This window comes from Lepidochelys olivacea (genome assembly GCF_965140295.1).
Source record: "Lepidochelys olivacea isolate rLepOli2 genome assembly, chromosome: 27".
Taxonomy (NCBI): domain Eukaryota; kingdom Metazoa; phylum Chordata; order Testudines; family Cheloniidae; genus Lepidochelys; species Lepidochelys olivacea.
Window position 1 is genome coordinate 16,449,996 of NC_140437.1, and position 22,557 is coordinate 16,472,552.

A 22,557-nucleotide genomic window follows, 5' to 3' on the forward strand; every position below is an offset into this window, starting at 1 on the left:
GTGAGTGCTGAATGGCCTGTTGCCAAATGCTAGTTTAATAAATTCTGTAGGGAACAGTCATTCTGCTTGCTCCCAGTTTAATTTTTTGTTCTCTTTACAAATCTTTAAGCAAGTGGGCGGATGAAAAGGCAAAGACAGTGGCTGCTGTTCATAGATAACAGCTGAGCACGGGGTGTACCTCAAGTGCTGGAATACCAAATGCTGGAAGAGAGAGATGAACCTATTGTGGAATATGTGGAGAACCACCTCACGTTACATAGGGTGAACAAGTGTGTTAGGTAGATAATGACGCAGGGCATGTGTGGTCAACGTGCCTCTGTTGTCTGCTTCCAGTGAAGGCAAGTGCCACGCTTTATCATGGGTGGTGCCAGTCACTTCACCTCCCGGTGTCTCCATTTCTTTCTGTGTACAACGTGGATGACTAATTCCCTACTACCCCCTACTTAGTCCCAAAGGCCCAGCTACTCAAGGACAGTTGGGAGTCCAGCTCCCTCTCATGTCAGTCAGCACCTAAATGCTTTTGAACTCCTACTGCAATCAATGGGCATTTAGGCTCCTACCTACCTCGGAGGAATGGGGCCAAAGTTACCAGAAAAGCGCCCAGTATGGGGGGAGCCCGCAGTGGGGCTCTTTGCACTGCACTGGGGTCTGCGGAGGGAAGGGGCTGCGATCTGCCCCAAGCAGGGCAATGATGTCATGCCAGCATGACGTCATCGTGCGGGCACACCATGACGTCATAGCCCCGCCCTCCCAGGCGGGGATGGGACCGCCCCACGCTCGGTGACTCCCTGAGGGCGGGGCAGGTAGCCCGGCTCTCTTGCAAAGCATTCTGGGAGCAGTGGAGCAGGCTGCCCGGAAATAGAATTTTGACACGGGTGCCCCCGCGGTGCATCCTGGGAGCTGTAGTCCGCTCGCCGTCCCGTCGGTCCCTGCGCGCTCCCCACCCCCAACCCTCCAAGATGGCGGACAGGCGGCGGCAGCGGGCCTCCCAGGACAGCGAGGACGAGTCCGACTCGGCCGCCTCCGACAGCGTCGACTCACCGGCCGGCGCGGCCCGCTCCGGCTCCCCCGCCTCGCCCCCGAGACCGGCCCGCAGCGCCGCCGGGACCCTGCCGGCCGGGGGCCGGGGCCGCGGGGCCGAGAGCGCGGCCGGGGCCGCCAAGAGCCCGCAGGAGTCCGAGTGTGTGAGTGAGGGGGCCGGGGGGGCGCGGCCGGGGGGGCGGGGCCTGGGGCGGGGCCCGGTGAGCGTCCCGGGGGGGGGGCTGGGGCGGTTCCATGGGGGGGGGGGCCCGGTGAGCGTCCCGGGGGGGGGGGAGCTGGGGCGGTTCCATGGGGGGGGGCCCGGTGAGCGTCCCGGGGGGGGGGAGCTGGGGCGGTTCCATGGGGGGGGGCCCGGTGAGCGTCCCGGGGGGGGGGGGCTGGGGCGGTTCCATGGGGGGGGGGCCCGGTGAGCGTCCCGGGGGGGGGCCCGGGGCGGTTCCATGGGGGGGGCCCGGGGCGGTTCCATGGGGGGGGGCCCGGTGAGCGTCCCGGGGGGGGGCTGGGGCGGTTCCATGGGGGGGGCCCGGTGAGCGTCCCGGGGGGGGGCTGGGGCGGTTCCATGGGGGGCGGGGCCCGGTGAGCGTCCCGGGGGGGGGCTGGGGCGGTTCCATGGGGGGGGGGCCCGGTGAGCGTCCCGGGGGGGGGCTGGGGCGGTTCTATGGGGGGGGGCCCGGTGAGCGTCCCGGGGGGGGGCTGGGGCGGTTCCATGGGGGGGGGCCCGGTGAGCGTCCCGGGGGGGGGCTGGGGCGGTTCCATGGGGGGGGGCCCGGTGAGCGTCCCGGGGGGGGGCTGGGGCGGTTCCATGGGGGGGGGCCCGGTGAGCGTCCCGGGGGGGGGCTGGGGCGGTTCCATGGGGGGGGGCCCGGTGAGCGTCCCGGGGGGGGGCTGGGGCGGTTCCATGGGGGGGGGCCCGGTGAGCGTCCCGGGGGGGGGCTGGGGCGGTTCCATGGGGGGGGCCCGGTGAGCGTCCCGGGGGGGGGCTGGGGCGGTTCCGTGGGGGGGGGCCCGGTGAGCGTCCCGGGGGGGGGGCTGGGGCGGTTCCATGGGGGGGGCCCGGTGAGCGTCCCGGGGGGGGGCTGGGGCGGTTCCGTGGGGGGGGGGCCGGTGAGCGTCCTGGGGGGGAGGGGCTGGGGCGGTTCCGTGGGGGGGGCGGTGAGTGTCCCTTGGGGGAGGGGCTGGGACCTTTCCGGGGTGGTCCCCGAGAATGTGATCGGGGCTGGGGCAGGCCATTGGGCTCAAAATGAGCCGGGGCTGCCTGGAGGGGACTGGCCCTGTTCAGCATCTGGGGGGGGGTGGGGTCTGAGTGGCTGCGGGGTGCTTGTCACCTCCGTGGATTGTGAGCTTGGGCCCCCAGAGAGGAAGGGGGCTGGGCGGTGTGGGCTTGTTTCCCCATTGCCAGGGTGTCGCCCATCCGGGCTGGGGACAGGTCTCTTCCCTTGGTGTGTTGAGGCTTGGGTGGGGGGGAGCCAGTGTCCTCTCCCGCTTTGTTCGGGGGCAGGCTGGGACTTGCTTGTGGAACAAATGCGGCTGACTGAGCCCCACGGGGCAGGTCCGTAAGGGGAGCAAGCATGTGGTGTGAGCGGGTAGCCTGCCTCCTGGCCCTTTTTGTAAAACCGAAGGCAGTTCAAGGGAAGGATGCTAAATACCACCTGGGGCATTTGTAACCTAAACATAACACCAGCATGGCTTGACCCTGAAAGAGAAACTCTTGGTGCTGAAGTGAAATGCTTTGCCGTGGAGCTCAGCAAGGACGGGTAGATGTCTTTACATTCTGTTGTTTCTGATCATCCGAGATGGTGGTAGTACTGTGAGGAAGACAGCTTTGTTTTTAAAGTGATACTGAACTTGACAGTATCCTTGTCAAATGGGTGTGTTTTTAATAACTTCCACTTTCAATTTAAAGTAATCATTCGCAACAAGAAATGTGTAAATAGGCAACAAGTTTATGGGCCCAGCATCCTAAAAATCTTGCTAAATTTCCCTCATTCAGAATAGTAGGGCTGAAGTATTTAGAGAGGAATTGATTAGAAACCCTGGATTCCATCTCCTAACCCTTCCCCTTATCAAACTGATCTTTGCTGCACAGTAAGATTTAACTTTGTTAGTCTGTGTTCAAAGATCTTATTTGCAACACACACCCCTGCTGTCCTTCCTTCATGCACATGCTACAGAAATTACTTAAACCCTTGATCCAAACAGGCAAGGTAACAATTAAGGGGCAGAATAGTAGACAGTTCTTTCACATCCTCCTTTCACATCCTCCTACATTAGAGTAGGGCTGGAACCACTATTGGATTGACTTGAAAAATTATGTATCAGTAATCCTTTTTCATTCCAGGACCACGTCTTTCCTCATCTCTTTCCACTGTAGCAGTAAAGATTGTACAGACACTGTTGCTCAGGTGACTTAGTTCAGGTGGTCTGGGACTGGACTTTTAGATTAATAACTCCATCTGTTGGTCCACAATCCTTTCTCATGAAATTTTACAACTAGTTAGCAAAGCTTAACGTGATTATCAAGACTGACAGGTCAGCTGATAAGTGTATTGTTTGACCCCAAATAAGACTTCAGAGAAATGTAAAACAAACGGGACTCTTGAAATGGATTCAGTCAGGTAAAATGGTGTTGAGTGAAATTGTGTTAAAATTTAATCTTGTGTTTTCGTAGCTTGTCAGCCATATGGATACCACTGTGTTTACAACTTTCAGTGACTGTATACATCTCAGCTGAAAACACTCTTTCTGCCTTGGCTGTATGCCTTTGGTGGACTTAACAATTCTCTCTCTGGTTTTATGTTTCTGACATGCTTACGGAATTTCTTGTTTGCGTTTGTCATTGTCTTTTCCTCATCAGGAGGCCAGTAGTATAACTCTTAGGGGTTGTATTTGTTCTGTCTTCCTCTTTTTCAGTAGATTTTTGTGAACTCTTTTAGGATATTGCTCTGCCCACCTGTCCAATCTAATTGTTCTTCCTATGCAGTTTATAGACCGGTATTATAGTATCTTGTCATTCCATCAGACCTATTATGCCACTTTCCTATTCTGTTTTCGGGCATGTTCATTGTTCACCTGTTTTTGCTTTTAGGCTTCTCATTAATATATAGACAGTTTATTTTTGATCATGAGCCTATTTTATTAAATTCCTTGGTCTGATACTCTGTTACTTTTCTGGAATTTACCTCTGTGATCTGATCTCCTCTTCCAGTTCAGTCTTAATTTCCGCCCTATTCTTTACTGGATACAGTGTAACATTTATATTTCTGACCTCTTTAGCAGTCGTGTGTCTGAGCTGAGTGCTCCTCAGCCCATGTAGGCTGGGGGAAAGCCACTAATTTAAATAATCCCCCAGTAACCTTCTGAGCCAGCAGTCTGGTTCCAGTTTTATTAAGGGAGCCCATGATTTCTGTGTAGGCTGCCTCTTCCTCAAAAGATCCATAGTGATTAAAGGTTTCAGAGTAGCAGCTGTGTTAGTCTGTATTCGCAAAAAGAAAAGGAGTACTTGTGGCACCTTAGAGACTAACCAATTTATTTGAGCATAAGCTTTCGTGAGCTACAGCTCACTTCATCGGATGCTGTAGCTCACGAAAGCTTATGCTCAAATAAATTGGTTAGTCTCTAAGGTGCCACAAGTACTCCTTTTCTTTTTGCGAACACAGACTAACATGGCTGTTACTCTGAAATGGGTGTTATGTTACACACTGTAACCACAGTGATCGCTTAAGGTGAGCTATTACCGGTGGGGGGTGGGTGGGTGGAACCTTTTATCCTGATAATCAAGGTGGGCCATTTCCAGCAGTTGACAAGAACTTTGGAGGAACAGTGGGGGGTGCGGGGGGGGGATAAACAAGGGGAAATAGTTTTACTTTGTGTAATGACCCATCTACTCCCAGTCTTTATTCAAGCCTAAATTAATTGTATCCAGTTTGCAAATTATTTCCAATTCAGCAGTTTCTCGTTGGAGTCTGTTTTTGAAGTTTTTTTTTTTTTTTTTGAAGAATTGCAACTTTTAGGTCTGTAATCAAGTGACCAAAGAGACTGGTTTTTGAATTCTTGATGTCTCATTTGTGTCCATTTATTCTTTTACGTAGAGACTGTCCAGTTTGGCCAATGTACATGGCAGAGGGGCATTGCTGGCACATGATGGCATCTATCACATTGGTGGATATGCAGGTGAACGAGCCTCTGATAGCGTGGCTGATGTGTTTAGGCCCTATGATGGTGTCCCCTGAATAGATATGTGGACGAAGTTGGCAACGGGCTTTGTTGCAACCTATCCTGAAGGATGACCCATCACTCTCACAGATCTTGGGAGACAGGCCATTCCTTGCTAACAGACAGCCCCCAAACCTGAAGCAAATACTCACCAGCAACCACACAACAAAACCACTAACCCAGGAACCTATCCTTGCAACAAAGCCCGTTGCCAACTTCGTCCACATATCTATTCAGGGGACACCATCATAGGGCCTAATCACATCAGCCACGCTATCAGAGGCTCGTTCACCTGCACATCTACCAATGTGATAGATGCCATCATGTGCCAGCAATGCCCCTCTGCCATGTACATTGGTCAAACTGGACAGTCTCTACGTAAAAGAATAAATGGACACAAATCAGACATCAAGAATTCAAAAACCAGTCGGAGAACACTTCTCTCTTTGGTCACTCGATTACAGACCTAAAAGTTGCAATTCTTCAACAAAAAAACTTCAAAAACAGACTCCAACGAGAGACTGCTGAATTGGAATTAATTTGCAAACTGGACACCATTAATTTAGGCTTGAATAAAGACTGGGAGTGGATGGGTCATTACATAAAGTAAAACTATTTCCCCTTGTTTGTTCCCCCCGCACCCCTACTGTTCCTCAGACGTTCTTGTCAACTGCTAGAAATGGCCCACCTTGATTATCACTACAAAAGGTTCCCACCCCCCCCCACTCTCCTGCTGGTAATAGCTCACCTTAAGTGATCACTCTCCTTACAGAGTGTATAACACCCATTTTTTCATGTTGTGTGTATATAAATCTCCTCACTGTATTTTCCACTGAATGCATCCGATGAAGTGAGCTGTAGCTCACGAAAGCTTATGCTCAAATAAATTTGTTAGTCTCTAAGGTGCAACAAGTCCTCCTTTTCTTCTTAGTAATATGTGTGTGTGTGTGTGTCTCTCTCTCTCAATAGGAAAGTGAAGATGGCATCGAAGGAGATGGTGAGTAATAAGTATCTTTGGTCTGTCCTGCTGGGAGGGAGAAGTGAGATGCCTATTCTGAGGCCACTTTGAAAGGCCAGTTGTCTGTCTGCTTCCCCTGCTACAGTCTGAGTGCCTGTTCTGTTTGTTTCCTCTGAAGCATCTAGTGCTGGGCTAGATGGAGCATTGGTCCAGCATTGGTTATGCTGTTCAGCTGGGAGATTGAGGGCCAGTTTAATATTAATGCTTAGCATGTCTGTGGTTTGAATGCTTTGTGTGTCTGTATACTGGACTGTTGATGAGTTATGCCCTAAGTGTTACAATTCAAAACTAATTCATGTTTGGAGAAAACACCATTATTGCAGCATTTATGCCAAACTTCCCTTTTCTCTTCTCTAGCTGTTCTCTCGGATTATGAAAGTGCAGAAGACTCCGAGGTGAGTGTATTCTTTATATTGACACCTCGAATAGTCTTCAGAGCTTCTTTTTCGTGCATCATCTTAGCACAGAAACCAGCTCATATGCCTTGCTGAGTCCTACTGACCCTGGCTGGAGACTTTCCCTTTGTCTCAAGAAATGGGATGACAGGCAAGGCTTTGCATCCAGCCTGTGTGGTACTTGGGGCTGGCTGTGTTGCATAAATTGTCAAAGTTATAAATGGAAAATCCCACTGAGTGATATCAAGTCTGTCCCTCTGGCCAGTGCCAGAGTATATTATCTTAGTAGAGGATACCAAGGGCAATGGTGGTCAGCACTGGCCATTTTTAAATCCAGGTGGGGTGTTTTTCTAAGTGCTCTGCTCTAGGAATTATTTGGGGGTGGGTCTCTGACCTTTGCTAATCAAGCGTTCAGGTCCCAATGGTCCCTTCTGGCCCTGGAATCTGTGAATCTAGCGTTTTGTCTAGTCTGCCTTAAACTGACTGGGTCTCTGGTCCAAGAGCTGCCCTGCCAACAAACAGTACTAGTAGACTTAAAATTGAGGCCTGGCTCCTCTGTGAAAGCAAATGGTACAGATCAGGGGACAGACTTTAAAACGGCAGCAGGAGGTAAAGGAAAGGGGATTAGAGCTCTTGCTATATCTTGATTAGCTGTAACTCAGACATAAATATTGAACTTGAAAAGCTTATTCTTTGGCTGAAAGAGTAATACTGAGGCTGAGCTGTGTCCAGTAATGTGGCCTGACCATTCACTTCTCACAAAAGAGAACACTTCTTGTCAGTAATTCCCTCTGTTTGTGTCACTGAGGACAGCCGGTTTGTTCAGTAAGGCAGCCATGACAGCAAACTGGCCTAGTGCCCCGTGGACGGTTTGTGTATGACAGTAGGACTAGGAGGTTGAAGGATGTTTTGGGAAGTTTGCTAGTGGCCATGACCACCTGCCAGCTGTTCTAGGGTCAAAACACTTCTCCCCTGAGGTGTATGGGGTGCTGCATAGCTCAGTGAAACTTTCTGGGGAAAAAGAGCTCTCAAAACAATCAGTGGGGGGGCAGAGAAAGGGGCGGGAGGAAGCTTGCTTAAAAGTATATAGCTGGGCACGCCATTGCTTCAGTGTATCATTCCCTGCAGTGAATGCACGGGGGCTGCTGCAGGCTCCAAAGCCAGGTAAGGATGTGTTGGGGGAAGTGGGCTCTGAAATCATGAGTTCTTCCCCTCTCTCCGTAGTGTGCCCTTTCCGACTTGCTCAGGATAATACTTTCTCTACAGAGGCCTATGTTCAAACTGCAGCTAAATCTCTGGAAAATACAGATAATGGGGCTCTAGGGACCCAATAACCATAGCTCCAGAGCAACTGAACTAACCCCCCCCTACACTCCATGACTTTAATGTACTGGCCCTGCTATGTGAGTTAAGTACAGCTGTCTTCTCCCGCTGTACCTAAATATAATGCAAAATCTGTGTTTCCAAACGTAAATAAAAGGAGCAGCAATTCACATGTGAACACACAGCATTGAAAAGGAAACTAGAGCAGTCGTCGTGTTAATCGTGCAAATACTATTTTTAGTGTGGATTCCAGTCAGAGCAAGGCTTGCAGTCTCCCGGAGGGTGAAACGAGGTCAGACTCTTGCTAGCAGAGTGCTTGGAGTCAGCCAACCATGCAGTTCCAGGGAGTTCAGAAACCCAGCAGTGGCTGGGTCCAGTACTTCAGTGGGGGAAAGGAGAGCTGGTCCATGTGAGCAGCAGAGCCTGATGGCATGAGCCGCCCCCCCCCGCCCCCTTGGTAGTGTCTCTCACGGTGCTGTACAAATGGCTCTGTGGTGTAGAGATCAGAGGCTCTGGTTGCGCTGTGATTTTTCTTCAACATTTACTCTGAATTCTTCTAGACTGTTGGTGGCCTGGGATTGCTCTGTGGTATTTGTGGAGAAAGGAATCAGTCTGGTCTTCCCTTCCTCTGTGTTAAACGGTTGGCCCTCTTTAGCACTGGAAGGAGGTACTGGATAGGGGGCTGGCTGGAGCTGTGGAGATCTAGGCACATAGTCTATAACTCACTGGGGAATCTGCTGCTAACATCACGTCATCTTGTCTCAGCAACTGGATGTTTGTTTTCAGGCTGAGGAAGGGGAGTACAGTGAGGAGGAAAGCTCAAAGGTGGAGCTGAAGCAGGAGAGTAACAATGCCAGTGAATCCACAGGAAAAGCAGAGAAAGGGGAAGAGAAACCTGACCCGAAAGGTGCTGTGACTGGCGAGAGACAAAGCGGGGATGGGCAGGTAGATATCTAATGTGTGCTGTGGGATCCCTGGGGTTGAGGCTGGCTGTACATAGAAGGGCTGCTGCAGTGTAATGAGTTCTCTGATTTTGATAGGAGAGCACTGAACCAGCTGAGAATAAAGTTGGGAAAAAGGTCCCCAAGCACTTGGATGATGATGAGGATCGGAAGAACCCTGCTTACATACCCCGCAAAGGGCTCTTCTTTGAACATGATCTCCGAGGACAGGCCCAGGAGGAGGAAGTCAGGTAGGTAAAACTCATGAAACTTTCCTGGCTAAAGAGAGGTTGAGTCCTGAGCCAGCACCTAAAACGTCACCGCTCTTGGCTTCCATGTTAAATACTTGGCAGACTGGGAGATTTTTGAAGACTTGTGAGAAGTGGCCATGTGGTGGCCCAGTTGTCCAGTGGTAGTGTTCTGCCAGGCCTGGCTTTGCTTCCACATGCTCCTAAGGCAGCAGGAACTGGTAATGCTACCAAAGCCCGCACTGAGCCTCCTGCTGCTGAACTGTGGCCCTTTTGCTGATGTAAAGGAGTGCTAGTGGCTGGTTCCCAAGGAAATCCTGTCTACCTCCCCAAGCTGGCAGGGCAGAGACTCTCTGAGTCCTGAAAGTCTGCAAATGGAGTTGGAGAAGGGGAGGTGTTCCACAGTCTCCCATGCACACCCCTTCCGAGAAATAAGCAGCCTTTGTTTGCATTCTGTACTGTCTGGAACGTCCATGCCCATTCCACCCACATATCCTTGGCTTTGCAAAGACCTGTTGGGTCTCTCCATATCCCTGCTCCAGGCCGAAGGGTCGCCAGCGAAAGCTATGGAAAGACGAGGGCCGCTGGGAACATGACAAATTCCGGGAAGATGAGCAAGCCCCCAAAAGCAGGCAGGAGCTGATTGCGCTCTACGGCTATGACATCAGGTCGGCTCACAATCCCGACGACATCAAGCCGAGGAGGATGCGCAAACCACGGTGAGTTGCCAAAGCCTTAGGGAGTCCAATCAGAAGGCCCCTCATGTACTGGGGAGAAAGATCAGCCTTCTTGCAGCCACCGAGATGTTAAGCATCAAACTGGGAAGGACTTGAAGGTGGGGGTTGAGCAAAGAACTAATGGGTGCATGATGTTCTGCTGTATTCGCGTCAGATTGAGACTCAGGTTCCTGGCCTATCCGGGCGTCTGGGTGCTGCTTCTCAGGGAGAGGAATGCCTTGGAATTGTGGGGATTCTGGTATTACTAAGGAGCAGAAGCTTCAGGCTCTGGGGGAAGCCAGCTCGAGGATGGGCAGGTAGAATAGGTTGCCTTGGTGTATTGTCTTTGGGAAAGGATCTTAAGGGGTAATTGCAGCCCTGGTGCTCATAAATACCTCCCAGTGGTCCAACTCAGGGGTTTGTTTCTGATCCTTTGCGTTTCCTCCCCCACCCCTTAAGGTTTGGGAGCCCTCCGCAGCGAGAGCCAAACTGGGCCAACGAGAGGCAAAACAAGCCGCCAAGACACCAGGACTCTGATAGTGCTCCGCTGCCGACACGAACCTTCATCAGCCGGCACTCCGCAGGCATGGGTAGGATGCCCCCAGCCAGAAACGTTCCGAGGGTGGGTGGTTACAAAGAGAACCGTCCAAGCTACCGAGCTGTGGAAGCAAACAGCCAGCACCTCTCTCGAACAGGTGAGCAGGCTAAGCATGAGAGCAGTTACCGGGCGAGGCGTGTTGAACAAGCCCCGGAGAGAGACCCCTCTCCTGAAGCAGAGAGTGTGCATGTTCACAGCAGTCCTGCCAAGAAGGAAGAGATCATTTTGGAAAGCCAGACCCCAAGTACAGACTCTGTACAGCCGCCACCAGATAGACCCATCGAAAAGAAATCCTATTCCCGGGCCAGGAGGACCAGGAATAAAGCTGGCGATGCAGGAAAGCTGGCAGATGAAGTTCCGCCTCCAGAGGGATCGACACCTGTGCCTCCGAAACCAGTGCAGGTCGTGACGCCCCCTCCGCCTGCAAAGGCCGGTAGTTGGGAGACACCAGTAGAATCCAGCATGGATGGACTCGAGCAAGACATGACTCAGTTGAATCTAACCGAGCAGTCCTGGACCCAAGGACAGCCTCCGTTCATACCGCCTCGGGAACTTCGGGGTAAGTGCCATGGGCCATTGGGTTTTCATTGGCTTTCTCCACTGAGTGCAGCACAGCTGCTGTGGCTATAATGGTCTGACAGTTAATCGGAGCTTGAGGAATAGGTTAATTGTCTACGCGTAAGTGCCAGAGCACCTAGCTTGCTGGAATTGCAGGCTTTGATCTCAGGGGTAGGTACGTTGAGTTCCATGTGATTTACTCTTGGTTGGAGTAGAACGCTTTAAATCAGATCCTCTCTGCTTTCCATGGATAAGGGTCCCAAGGCCCTTTGCAGAGGAATAAGAATTTACATTGTTGTATTTGACAAGCATTCCCCAACACTCCTTGCTGTTAGGCGGGTTGCTGGCTCGCCTCAATCTCAAAAGCTGCATGTCACTGGTGCCTGTCTGCAGACATCAGTTGGTTTGCTGCTGATACTAAGTTCCTTAGTTTAATAACAGAAGGATTGTGAAACTGCACATAGACTGAAAGACAGACTGGACAGCATGATGCGGGGAGGATTAATGCACGTAAACACATGTAAACTTCTTGTAGGAGCTGAAGGGCTCTAAATGTGGAGCATCTTTTGAGAGGAACTAGGGAAAGACTTATGGGTCCTTTAGGATATCTGCCCAGTAAAAAGCAGCTGTTATCAATGGGATGGTTGAGTGGATTAAGCAAACAACGTGTGGAATGTTGAACAATAATGACACTCTCCTTGGGAGTACTATGTTCTGGTATTAGGTGCCTCCCCGTAGATAGGAGTAGAGATTGATATGGTCCCAAAAAAGTGTTTAGAGAGAGCTGGCGAAGACTCCTGTAATGACAAGAGATTCCCAACCCTCCAGAAAGAGGGGTTATTTAACCTGGAATTCATAGAAAATAAGTGGAGTAATTTGAGGTTGGGGAGAGTATGATAAGAACTAATCATTCCCTCTCTTGCCATGTCTCATGTTGTGAGAACAAGGGGATACTCGATGGAACCGAAGGGCGGTACGTCTGGGACAAACAGAAGGAATTTTCCTCCTGTTGTGTACAACGTTCCGTAATTAGCTACGTGTAGCCTGGTACCGCAAACTAAATGGACCAATGGTCTGATTGGGAATGGGAAATCCTCTGTTCTTGGGCACTGAGCTTGGGTGCTAGGCAGTTTCTCCTGCTGCCTGGAGTGGAATCTGGCAGGATTGAAGCAAGGGCACTCATGGCTTGGCTACCCAGGAAAGTCAGACCAATGTAAGCTAAGGTGGGACTTTAAATTGGATACAGTCAAACCTGCATAAGTCATTCTGTGGACACTCTTATGCTGATGAAGGGTGGCCTTTTTTGGGGGAAGGGCTTTAAGCTAAACCAGAAAAATCCATTTGCACTGGAATAAGTGTCCAGTGTCCATATGAGGTTTTATCGCAGTATAATTGTACCAGTACAACTGGTAATATTCCTACCACATGATCAATGAGACTTGTGTGTATCTGGATAATTCCCTTCTTTTTAAGGCCACTTTAGTTCTGAATAAAGAGCATCCACACCAAGGTTTAATGTGGTTTAACTACTCCACTTTCATTCACACCTTGAATTCGGATTAACTTTCCTGAGCATCCGCTTGTAGCAAGCCTTTCCTGCCGCCTCCCATCTCCTGGAGGCGATGGCAGGAGTTAGTTTTTAGGAGGAATTTGGGTAGGTGAACAGGTTTTGGGAGGCATTCCACACACAAACATATATATATTAACAGTGTAACCGGTACCTGTGCATGCCTGATAATTGCCTTGCTCACTCGCACTGTGTTGGAAGTAGCTCTGATCAGTTTCTGACTGTCACAGGGTGACCGGCCCCAGAAAATGAAGCAGATCCAGCTGCCCTATGCCAGACTAGTTGCTCCCAGTTTGGCCAGTTAAGATTTCAGGACAGCATAAGGGGCTATGAAGGATCTGGGAGAATCTGAGAGGGAGCCCCCAAGTAATTCGGGGCACACTGGTTCAGTCAGGAAAAGCAGCCGGTGAGAATGGGCAGAGCCTGGGGGATTGGAGGTAATAGTAGGGGCCAGAGCCAGGCAGGGCTGAAGGCAGGAAGAGCAGCAGAGAGAGTTGCCTATGAATGTCTAAGCCAGAGACCTGAAGCTGGGGGCTGACAGCAGAGGGGCCAGGGGCGTGAGGGATGCTCCCTTGGCGAGGCTGATCTCCAGCAGAGAGGCAGTGGGGGTTCCTGCTGGGAGGAGCAGGTTTGTACTCCAGCTAAGGTGGCTGTCCTGGCAGAGGGACAGAGGAGGACTGACACAGAGTCCGGGGGTGGTGGAAGATGCTGGAATGTGTTGTGGAATGGCCGAGAGGATGTGATTTTTAAGGACTGCTTGCAGTGGGGGTGATAAATGGATTATTAGAACTCGGGATTTGCACAATTTACACTCTGGTTTTCATAATAAAACGGCTCCAAGGAAGGGCATTATTGAAGCAAGAGAGGCTGAAGTTGGAGTCCTTGGGTTGCCTGACAGGGGAAACTGAGGCAGACGTACTTGTGGCGTGGCCTGCCACATGAGGGCACTTGGGGTGGGGGTGGGGGGTTAAACCTATGACACGGAGATTGAGATTTTACATGTAGTCAGAGTTCAAGGCCAGAAGGGACCTCCCAGTCTTCTAGTCTGACCTCCTGTCACAGGCCACCCACACCACCGCAGCCGCAGGCTAACCCCAGCCAGCGAGAATGAGATCGAAGTATCCCAGCCCTCAGGAGACTAGATTATTTTGTGCCATAGACAGAGAATAGGGGGACTGAGGTCCCTGCAGTGGCTGGGAAATGAGACACCCCCAGATAATCCTGGCAAGTGACCTGCACGCTGCAGAGGAAGGTGAAAATCCCCCTGTCACTGCCCATCTGACCTGGGGGAAATTCCTTCCCAACGCCACACATGGCGATCAGTTAGAGCATGGGAGCAAGAACCAGCCAACCAAGTGCCTGAGAGAGAATGTTCGGTGCCACTTCTGGTTCAGTGCCATCTCTGAGCCCTGGCCCACCCCGGCCAGTGCCCATCTCCAGAACAAACTCCAAATACATTCCCTTCCTTGACCCCTGTGTGTGGCCGGCTGGATCCCTGAAGCATGAGCTTTTGGGAACATGAGATGTAAAGAGGAAGTGAGCCCCATGGCTGCTGAGCCCTGCCCCCCCACCATCACAAGCAACCCTGTCATCCCATCACACTCCTAAATTTGTCCAGCTGTCCCCACAACTCCTGTTGTGGTGTGTGACCTGCTGCTGCTTGAATTTGAAAACGGATGATTAGAAACCCATGATAAGGGCTGTCTTGCTTAGTGAGTTTCAACTGGAGCTATAGGGTTCCACAAAGATGCTTGTTTATGATCTAGACACAATCCTGGCCCCAGACTCTCCCAATAGGGTGAGAGCTTTCATCTGAGAGTAGGAGTTGAAGCCAAGATGTGTTTAGGAAGAAGCTAGCAGACTTGGTCTGTGTTTCTTGTATAATTTATCTAGGATATTCCATTTCAGGATTCTCCTCTTCATATATACTTTGTACAGCCACAGAGCCAATCGCGCAATGGTAAAATAATTGTAGAGTCCCTTTGTACTCGGTACTGAAATGTATAAAACCTTAACTTCTCTAAAACCTGCTGTAGTTTTAAGGACGTTATCATCGTCAAAGCTCCTTATGATATATACATTTTCACTGAAGTTTGCAAGGCATATGTTGTTGTTCTTACTGCAGTAACTCCTCTAAAACAGTGACATTTTCTGTACTGCGTTTGATGTAAGTGGGCAGATGACTTCTAGCAATGCCTCTGATGCATAAGATCACTTACTATTGAAGACGAGTGTAAGACTTAGTAACCAGTGTGTCTCTTTTCCTAGGTATTCCTAATCATATGCACATGGGAGCTGGACCACCACCTCCGTTTAACAGGATGGAGGAAATGGTAAAGCTGGGAATCTTGTATGGAGTGTAACTTTTCTTTTTAGTAATTTTAAGTCAACGTGTTGATTTGATTCTGTGCTTTAATGGTTTGAACCTGGCTGCGGCACACCAGCATTTCTCCTTTCCTTGTGTAGACGCGTTTACCATTTTGTTTTTTTAAGCTGAATGTAGATTTCCAGGTAGGTTGGGTGGGTAATGCTGGATAGAGCAGTGACAAATTCCTCTTTGTAACTCTCTGTGGCTGACAGAAGCCTTTGAACTCTTTCAGGGAGTACAGGGGGGCCGTGCAAAACGTTACTCATCCCAGCGTCAGCGGCCACCAGTTCCAGAGCCTGCTCCCCCCATGCACATCAGCATCATGGAAGGGCACTATTATGATCCACGTGAGTGACCTCTGCAGCTCCAGTTCCTCTTCACTCAGTTCTTTAGCACACTCAGAAATGAGCTTTCAGTGAGGGGGATGGGTGGGGTTCCCGGCTACTTAAGAAGCTGCTCCATCAGTGGGAAGGGATATGTGGTGTTTTCGTACAGACATAAAACCAAGTTAATTATTGGGAGCTTTTCATGAGTACTTGAAGAGATCCTTCCTCTTAAATGGGACATGGTCAACTAATTATAGATCCAATATAGAGATGGTTACAATTTCGAAGCTTAATATGAAATGATTTCCTGAAATCTTTCTTAAACATCCATGACAAGAGTTTTCTGGATTTAATCTCTGCCCTAGTTTGTAAAGCACCTACCGCCATTACCTTCATCATTGTGTGGTCGTCTGCAGCTTTGGAAACTCAGCCGTTGTTCTAGATCATGAGAAGTGGAAATTGAAACATGGTAGAAATCATTTCATTGACATTTTATGAGGGAAAGATTGGGGAGTAAATGAGATGCTGAAAATCAGTCTAGAAGTTCAAAGCATTAAAGGAGGAAGCTACGCAAGTGGTGTGTGTTCCATTACAGATAGGAGATAGCTGGGAGCGCTCCCTCTGTTGGGATCCTGTTGGGCATGTGATCCCATTACTGGATGGCATACGCAGTTGGCAGCGTTTCTAATACAACAGCTCTCAAATGCTGTGGCTCTCTTTGACTTCTGTAATCAACGTGACTCTCATTACAGCAGAATAAGCTAAATAACGTTTGTTTCCTCGCAAACTGTTTTCTCTTGCAGTGCAATTCCAGGGACCAATCTACACACACAGCGAGAATCCTGCCCCGTTGCCACCCCAGGGTATGATTGTACAGCCAGAAATGCACCTCCCACATCCAGGTGAGCCACCGTCTCTCACCTCCCTGCCCTCACCAGCAAACTTGCTAACCTTGCATTTGGGGAAGGTCCTGTCTGAGCATAGGCCTGGAAATCAAGAACTCCTGAGCTGTAATCCAGCTCTGATGTAGACTCCCTCTGGCCTGGGCCCAGGCATTTAACTTCTGTTTCCCCATCTGTAAAATGAGGCATATTCACCTACCAGCTCATGGCTAAACTAGTGGGCATCTGCATTGCATTTTGAAAATGGAAAGCGCAATGTGAACGTTGCTGATCTGTTTAAGTCTAAAATCAAAGGCCCTTCAATTTCATAGCCATTTACGGTAGCATCTCTGAATATTGAGATGAAGGTTGACAAAGGTGTGTATCCATTTCTTAAGCATTAGATCATAGAGTATCAGGGTTGGAAGGGACCTTGAGGTCATCTAGTCCAACCCCCCTGCTCAAAGCAGGACCAATCCCCAATTTTTGCCCCGATCCCTAAATGGCCCCCTCAAGGATTGAACTCACAACCTTGGGTTTAGCAGGCCAATGCTCAAACCACTGAGCTATCTCTCCCCCATGCTCTCTCCCATGGTGCTGCTATGAATAAGTGATGTGATCTTTGTTAAATGTCATATATGTCCATGTAAATATGTTTTGTTAACTGCTGCATCTCCTTTGCTTATGGCCCGTGCAGGTCCAAGACCTCTTGAGGGTGTCTTGGAAACTTCTGGGTAGAACATTGCTGGTTTTGTGCAGAATAGTTGGCTAAGTCTCATCCCCGTTTTAACGGAAAGCTTGAAGCAGCCCATCCCCTTCCTCCTTCTGGATGGGAAATGCTTTGCTGCTTCTCTGACCCAGCAGCAATTAGATGTGAAGGATCCCAGAAATCAGGGAGACAGCAGGTCTCTTCGACTTGCCCAAAGGCTAATGCAGGATTGTTTCCCCCATAGTAAGTAACTTACTGGTACACTGTCCAGTCCGTTTTAATATGATCCATATGTTAGGAGACTCACCACTTTCTTGGGAAACTGGAGGCTGCTGTCAGCATTCTGCTATTTGTGTGTGAACTTTCCTGTCTTTAAACAGTGCAGGAGTTAGTCTGTCATGATCGCGAGCCAAGCAGTCTTTCACAAAGTGCTCTTGTTCTATAAGCGCCCTCCTTATTAAGATAGCGAAGGTCAGAGCAAGGCTAACCCAGAGATGCTAATTCACTTTGGCAACCAAACAATCCCAGCCTTCTCCGAGGATGCGTTGGTTTCAGAGGTGACATTCCATATGGATTTATTTTGTTTCACTTCCTAGGTTTACATCCACACCAGACACCAGCACCTTTGGCTAACCCTGGCTTATATCCTCCACCAGTCTCCATGCCTCCTGGGCAACCGCCCCCACAGCAGCTGCTCGCACCCACCTATTTCTCCCCTCCCGGAGTCATGAATTTTGGGAATCCCAGTTACCCCTATCCCCCAGGAGCACTCCCACCACCACCACCTCCCCATCTGTATCCCAGCTCACAGGTAAGCTGGCTACAGCATGCTTCGGTTGTCTTAAGCAGCAGTTTTTTAAGCATGGAGCTATGGAATCCTATCCCGGTTGGGTCCATATGTTGTAAGGCCTTTGAGACAGCCTGGAGTAGCAGCTGCTCTCCCTGCCATGTGGGGTTGCTCCCTAGAGGAGGCAACACACTAGGTTATTAAAGCAGACTTTAAGACTAAATCTTAGTAAAGAGCATGAATGAGGAAAACATCTTGCTTCCTACTCATTTTGGGGAACAGAAGGAGCCTGATCTGACCTCCCTGGTTCACCCACACTGGGACCGCATTTGAATTTTAGTTGTAAACTCCCTGATGGCATGTGGTGGTTGTATCATTTGGGTCAAGAATTTAAATTCTCTACCAGGGCAAGAGAACCAGGAAATTGAAGCTGCCTAGAAGTGCATTAACTAGATGGGTCTGTTCATGGTCCAAGCTAAGCCAGGCACAGAGAATTACAGGATTCTCTTTTAGAGCCTACTTCCTTTTGCTTGTAAACCAAGACAGCAGGCTGGACACGGTCTGGTGTTTGTGATCTCAGCAATGTGGTAGCCCAGAGGCCACTTTTGGGCCAGGAAAAACCTCTGTGACATCACAGTTCCAAAGGTTTGGGAAAGGTTCTTGTGTGAATTGCTGGAAGCCAGATGGGGGCTCTCTCTTAACTGCCAGGCCTGTACGTCCACTGGCTCAAGTCCTGTAGCCATATAGTGTTTGTCTCGAGGTCTTGACTTTCTGGGGGCGTGTGAGCTTTTCCAGGGCATCCTGCTAATGATGGGAGTTGTGGCAGGTCAGAACCTCCTATCGCTGCGGCTGTCTTGCAAATGGCACACGGGTGACACTCAGTGGCAAGACAAAAGAGGTGCAGTTTCTTAACCTGCCTAAACAGTTTTGACCTTTCCCTTCTCTGCTGGCCTAGCTGAAAAGAGAAAGTTTGAGCTGGAGTAAGTACAGGACCCCAGGGCTCCTGGACATGGTCTGGGTATGATGGGGAACTATCAGCTACCTTGAGCACAGACCAGTTGTTGTTTTAAAGTGGAAACATGATATGACCTGTGGAAAAACCATGCAGGGCATAATGACCCCATCTGACCTTACCATCTAAGAATCCAACCAGCTTCGCTGTAGGCTGACCCAGTCAGACAACTAACCCTGGCAGCAAGGCCTCTGCCAGTGACCCTGGACTGCCTGGGCAAGCTGCCTGGAGTGGAATGTGCTCCTCTAGCTCACTCCTTTTTCAGGTGTTTGCAGACAAAGCTTGGCACCTGCATTTCGCAGCGCACCGTGAACCCTAACCAGCTGCGCTCCCAGGGCAGCTCTGCTCCCTTCTGGCTTTAGAGGATGCTGTTTTTAAAGCTGTTTTACCCTCTAAAGAAAGCCAGGCCGAAGCCTGCGGACGCCTGGGCAGCTGCACCCCGCGTCCTGTCCCATGTCAGGAAGAACTGACCCTTTCTGTTCTTTGGGAGATGCAGGCCCAGGCCCAGGTGTATGGAGGGGTCACCTACTACAACACTGTCCAGCAGCAAGTACAGCCGAAACCTTCTCCTCCACGAAGAACATCCCAGCCCGTGACTATCAAGCCGCCGCCGCCTCCCGAGGTACTGACCCCTCTGCCGTGCGCTGCTGTGGGAGACCCTGTGGGAGCCGTTTTCCCAGTGGCCTGCGATGTCTCTCTCTCCCCCCCTCCCTCTCCCCCCTCAAGAAATGTGTTGTTTTCAAGAAAATCTTCAACTGTCTAACCTTTTGACGTGTCCCAAACTCCAGCTTCTCGTTGCAGGTTGTAAGCAGGGCTCCAGTTAATTTGAGTTTCTAAATACTTTAAATCTAAACCCACGTACAAAGTAAGTCCCAAGTTGACTCTTGGTTTCCTTTTTGTTTAGAGAAAAAGATACTTAAAATCCAGTTCTCACTTAGGAAATTGTGATTTCTTGAGAAAAATAAATGCTGACCCCTTGACCGTGTAGAGGCTTAAGGGGCAGGTTTAAAGTCTGTACAGAGACGATGAGAATCAGTTCTCTGCTGAGTACCATTTACCCTCTCCAGCACTACGCACTTGTGTGTGTTTTGGTGTCCTTGTAAATGTCGTCCAGTGCACAGTAAGAGTTTATTGAGCCTCAGTCACAGCGTGTGCAGAACCACGGGGTTGCTTTCTGTGCGTCAGGAGAAGAGGCAGAGGCCTGGGATCGATTCCTGGCTCTGCCACAACTCACTATGTGACCTTGGGCCTTAGTTTCTCCCATCCATAAAATGGGAAGAATGTGCACCTTTGTTCAGTGCTTTGAGATCCTCTGATAACAGGTGCTTCCGAGATGCCTGGCTTTAACCAGTAACAGTGAGGAAATCTCGGGTCCCATCTCCTCACTGGCCTATTTAACGTAACCACTGTGCAGACAGAGTTTGCCTTGAAGCGAGATCCTGGAGGTTGAATCTGGTGGCGCAGCTGAGACAAAGGGCGGTGGGAGGACGATGGCTGCTTTCTAGTGCCCTGGTGTGGGGAACATTTGACCCACCTAGGTGATAGAAGTGACCCTGTGCTGAGAGCTTGTGAATGGTGTGGAGAGCGTGCTAACCTTGTGGCTTGCATCCTCCCCCTCTAGGACAGCACAAGTGAAAAATCGAAGGAAAGGAGCAATACGTAGGGACACCCACCTCAGAAGTTCCAGCCCCGGAATCGGCACGGCCAGCAAGCAGGAAGCTCTGACTCAAGAGACGTCCCCTTCGCCGTGCTTAGGTGAGGCCAGCGGGCCCCCACCTGCAGCCCCCTGCCGCATCAGTATTGTGCCCAGGGCCGGGCACTCTTCCCTCTTAGGTGTTTAGTGGGGCTCTCCTGCAAACCGCCTCTCTCCCCGCTGCCCCCATTCATTGGGTCATGGAGGGCGTTGAAATACTGAACACAAGGGTCGCTCCTTAGTTACAAGTTCTTGTGATTCCCCTTCCCCTGTTATTAAATGTTTGGCCTTTTCCCATCGTAGCATATTGAATGAAGCTGGCTTGGTTCTGTCCTGGTTTTTTGTTTTAAAAACGAACTGGCCCTTTCTGTTAAGCTGGCTATAGGAATCTCTGTTGGTCAGATAGCCAGGAATGTAACCACCTCCCCAAGGAAATATCTGATGTTACTTTGTTTCTTCAACTCTGAAATTAGCAAGTTTATTTCTGCCATTGTTTAAGCTTAGATGTCTGGGAAAGGGCCGCTGAGTGTTAGCAGTCTGACAGGAACACGCTGGCCGTTGTCACCACTTAATTTAGAAGCTCCTCCTCTTTCTTTCTGGAGCGAGCCCTGCTGGTAACTGTGTTGTGGGAAGTTTCTGTTGTCCAAGTGTGTGCAAACTCTCAACCTGAAACAGACTGGAAGCAGCATGCGCCGAGGCAGGGCAAAGTCCAGTCTCGGCTGCCCCACCAGTGCACGCTTCATCCAGCAAAGGCAGAGTTCCTGCTGCCTTGGGACTCTCCACTAAATGGGACCCAAAGAGGAGCATGCAGCTTTCCAGGCATGCCCTTGGTTTTCTGAAGAGCTGTCCTCTTGCTTGCAGGCTGCTTTTCCTTCAGCCTTGTTCTTGGGCAAACCGGCTCGGCAGGATAATCCTGTGTACAATTTGTACCCAGCACTTGGGTGTTGCTTCTGTGTAAGTGGAAGGTGATGCAACCAGCCTTAACAGATCCACTTCCAAGGACGGGGGCTGCTCGGTCTGATCCCCAAGGAGGAACACTGGCTGTGCACATACCATAAATCGGTTCCTCTCCCATTAGCTCTGAAATAGCCTTGATCCCTGTTTTAGGAGTCCGAAGCCTGGCCCTGCAGCACTGTGGTTGATGGAGCAGCCTGGCTTGCCCATGCTGCAGCGATCTGCGGTCGCGTCTCTGCAGCATAGATCCTGCAGGGACCGCTGCACCACTCCCAGCTACACTCAAGCTTGGCTTTGGCCTCTCAGCTGTTTGCAAATTGCGTTAGGGGAACTTGGCACAAAGGTTGCTATTCAGCCCTGGACACGTTGGGGCAGCGCGCATCTGAGTCGTTCAGCGAGTTACTATAAAGCAAGCGGTGTCTTGGCCTGTGAATTCCCAGCCACGGGGAGAGGGAGGAAGAGCCCCCACCTGCCTGTTTCGGGTTGAGAGCGTTTCACGCAGATGTGGCTTTCGAATGGAAGTACTTTTTTGTTGGTGTTTGTAATTTAACAACCTTTTGTACTTAGTTGAAATTAACTCTAATGGCATTTTAAAACAAATCCTTTACATTTTAAATGTAAACTGTTTCTCTGCCTTACGGCTGAAATGTATCATTTAACATATCGGTCGCGGGACTGATGTTCTAGTCCTAACAACACTGTGATGGCTTTTTTGTTCCTGTTCTTTTGGAGTGCGCACTTGTAACCAACATTGTAATGACTTGGTGGAGATGACAATACATCTTAGAAAGTAACTGGTGCTCTGGGTCTGTCTTTCGTGCTGCAGGGTGGTCTCAGCAATAGCTTGCCACGAGACCTGGTATTGAGCTGTCGTCTGGAAGGGCGGATGTCCCCTCTGCCATACAACTTCAGAAATGCTTGGAAAACAAGGGTATTAGAACCACCCTAATTTCCACCTCCCCAAGCTTCTAGCACTGTTGGAAAACCAAATCCCTTTCTTACCACTTGGTGAAGCTCCCCACATGTTCCTCTCCGTGCTGACTAAGTGCCATTTTTAATCATGCAGTCACTGCCCTCTCCCTCCCGAAGTTGAGCCCTCGTGCCCTCAGCTCCCTGCGTGAACGATCAGCAGAACAAAGTGTAGCTTCGTGCCGTGGTTTGTATGTTACATCCAGGGGGCTACAAAACAAGACTGTTCAGAGTGTGGTGG

The 22,557-nt window shown here is 50.3% G+C and overlaps 1 protein-coding gene across 6 annotated transcripts; it reads left to right on the forward strand.

Moving 5' to 3' along the window:
- Positions 1-945: 945 nt before the first annotated feature.
- CASC3 (CASC3 exon junction complex subunit) lies at positions 946-22,141 on the forward strand. Of its 6 annotated transcripts, none has more exons than XR_014709767.1 (14): positions 946-1,184; positions 6,223-6,250; positions 6,629-6,666; positions 8,776-8,934; positions 9,030-9,181; positions 9,721-9,897; positions 10,354-11,051; positions 14,886-14,950; positions 15,218-15,332; positions 16,115-16,213; positions 17,498-17,712; positions 19,197-19,565; positions 20,322-20,455; positions 21,255-22,141. XR_014709767.1 is itself a non-coding variant. In XM_084615675.1 (14 exons), the coding sequence occupies exons 1-13, from the start codon at positions 960-962 to the stop codon at positions 19,522-19,524; spliced, it is 2,133 nt and encodes a 710-aa protein (XP_084471801.1). In that variant the 5' UTR covers positions 946-959; the 3' UTR covers positions 19,525-19,565; positions 20,322-22,141. The 6 variants fall into 6 exon arrangements, 2 of the variants coding, with proteins under 2 accessions (XP_084471801.1, XP_084471802.1); XR_014709768.1 differs by having other exon boundaries at positions 21,501-22,141; XM_084615675.1 differs by having other exon boundaries at positions 19,197-19,322; positions 19,489-19,565; positions 20,322-22,141.
- The last annotated feature ends 416 nt before the right edge of the window (positions 22,142-22,557 follow it).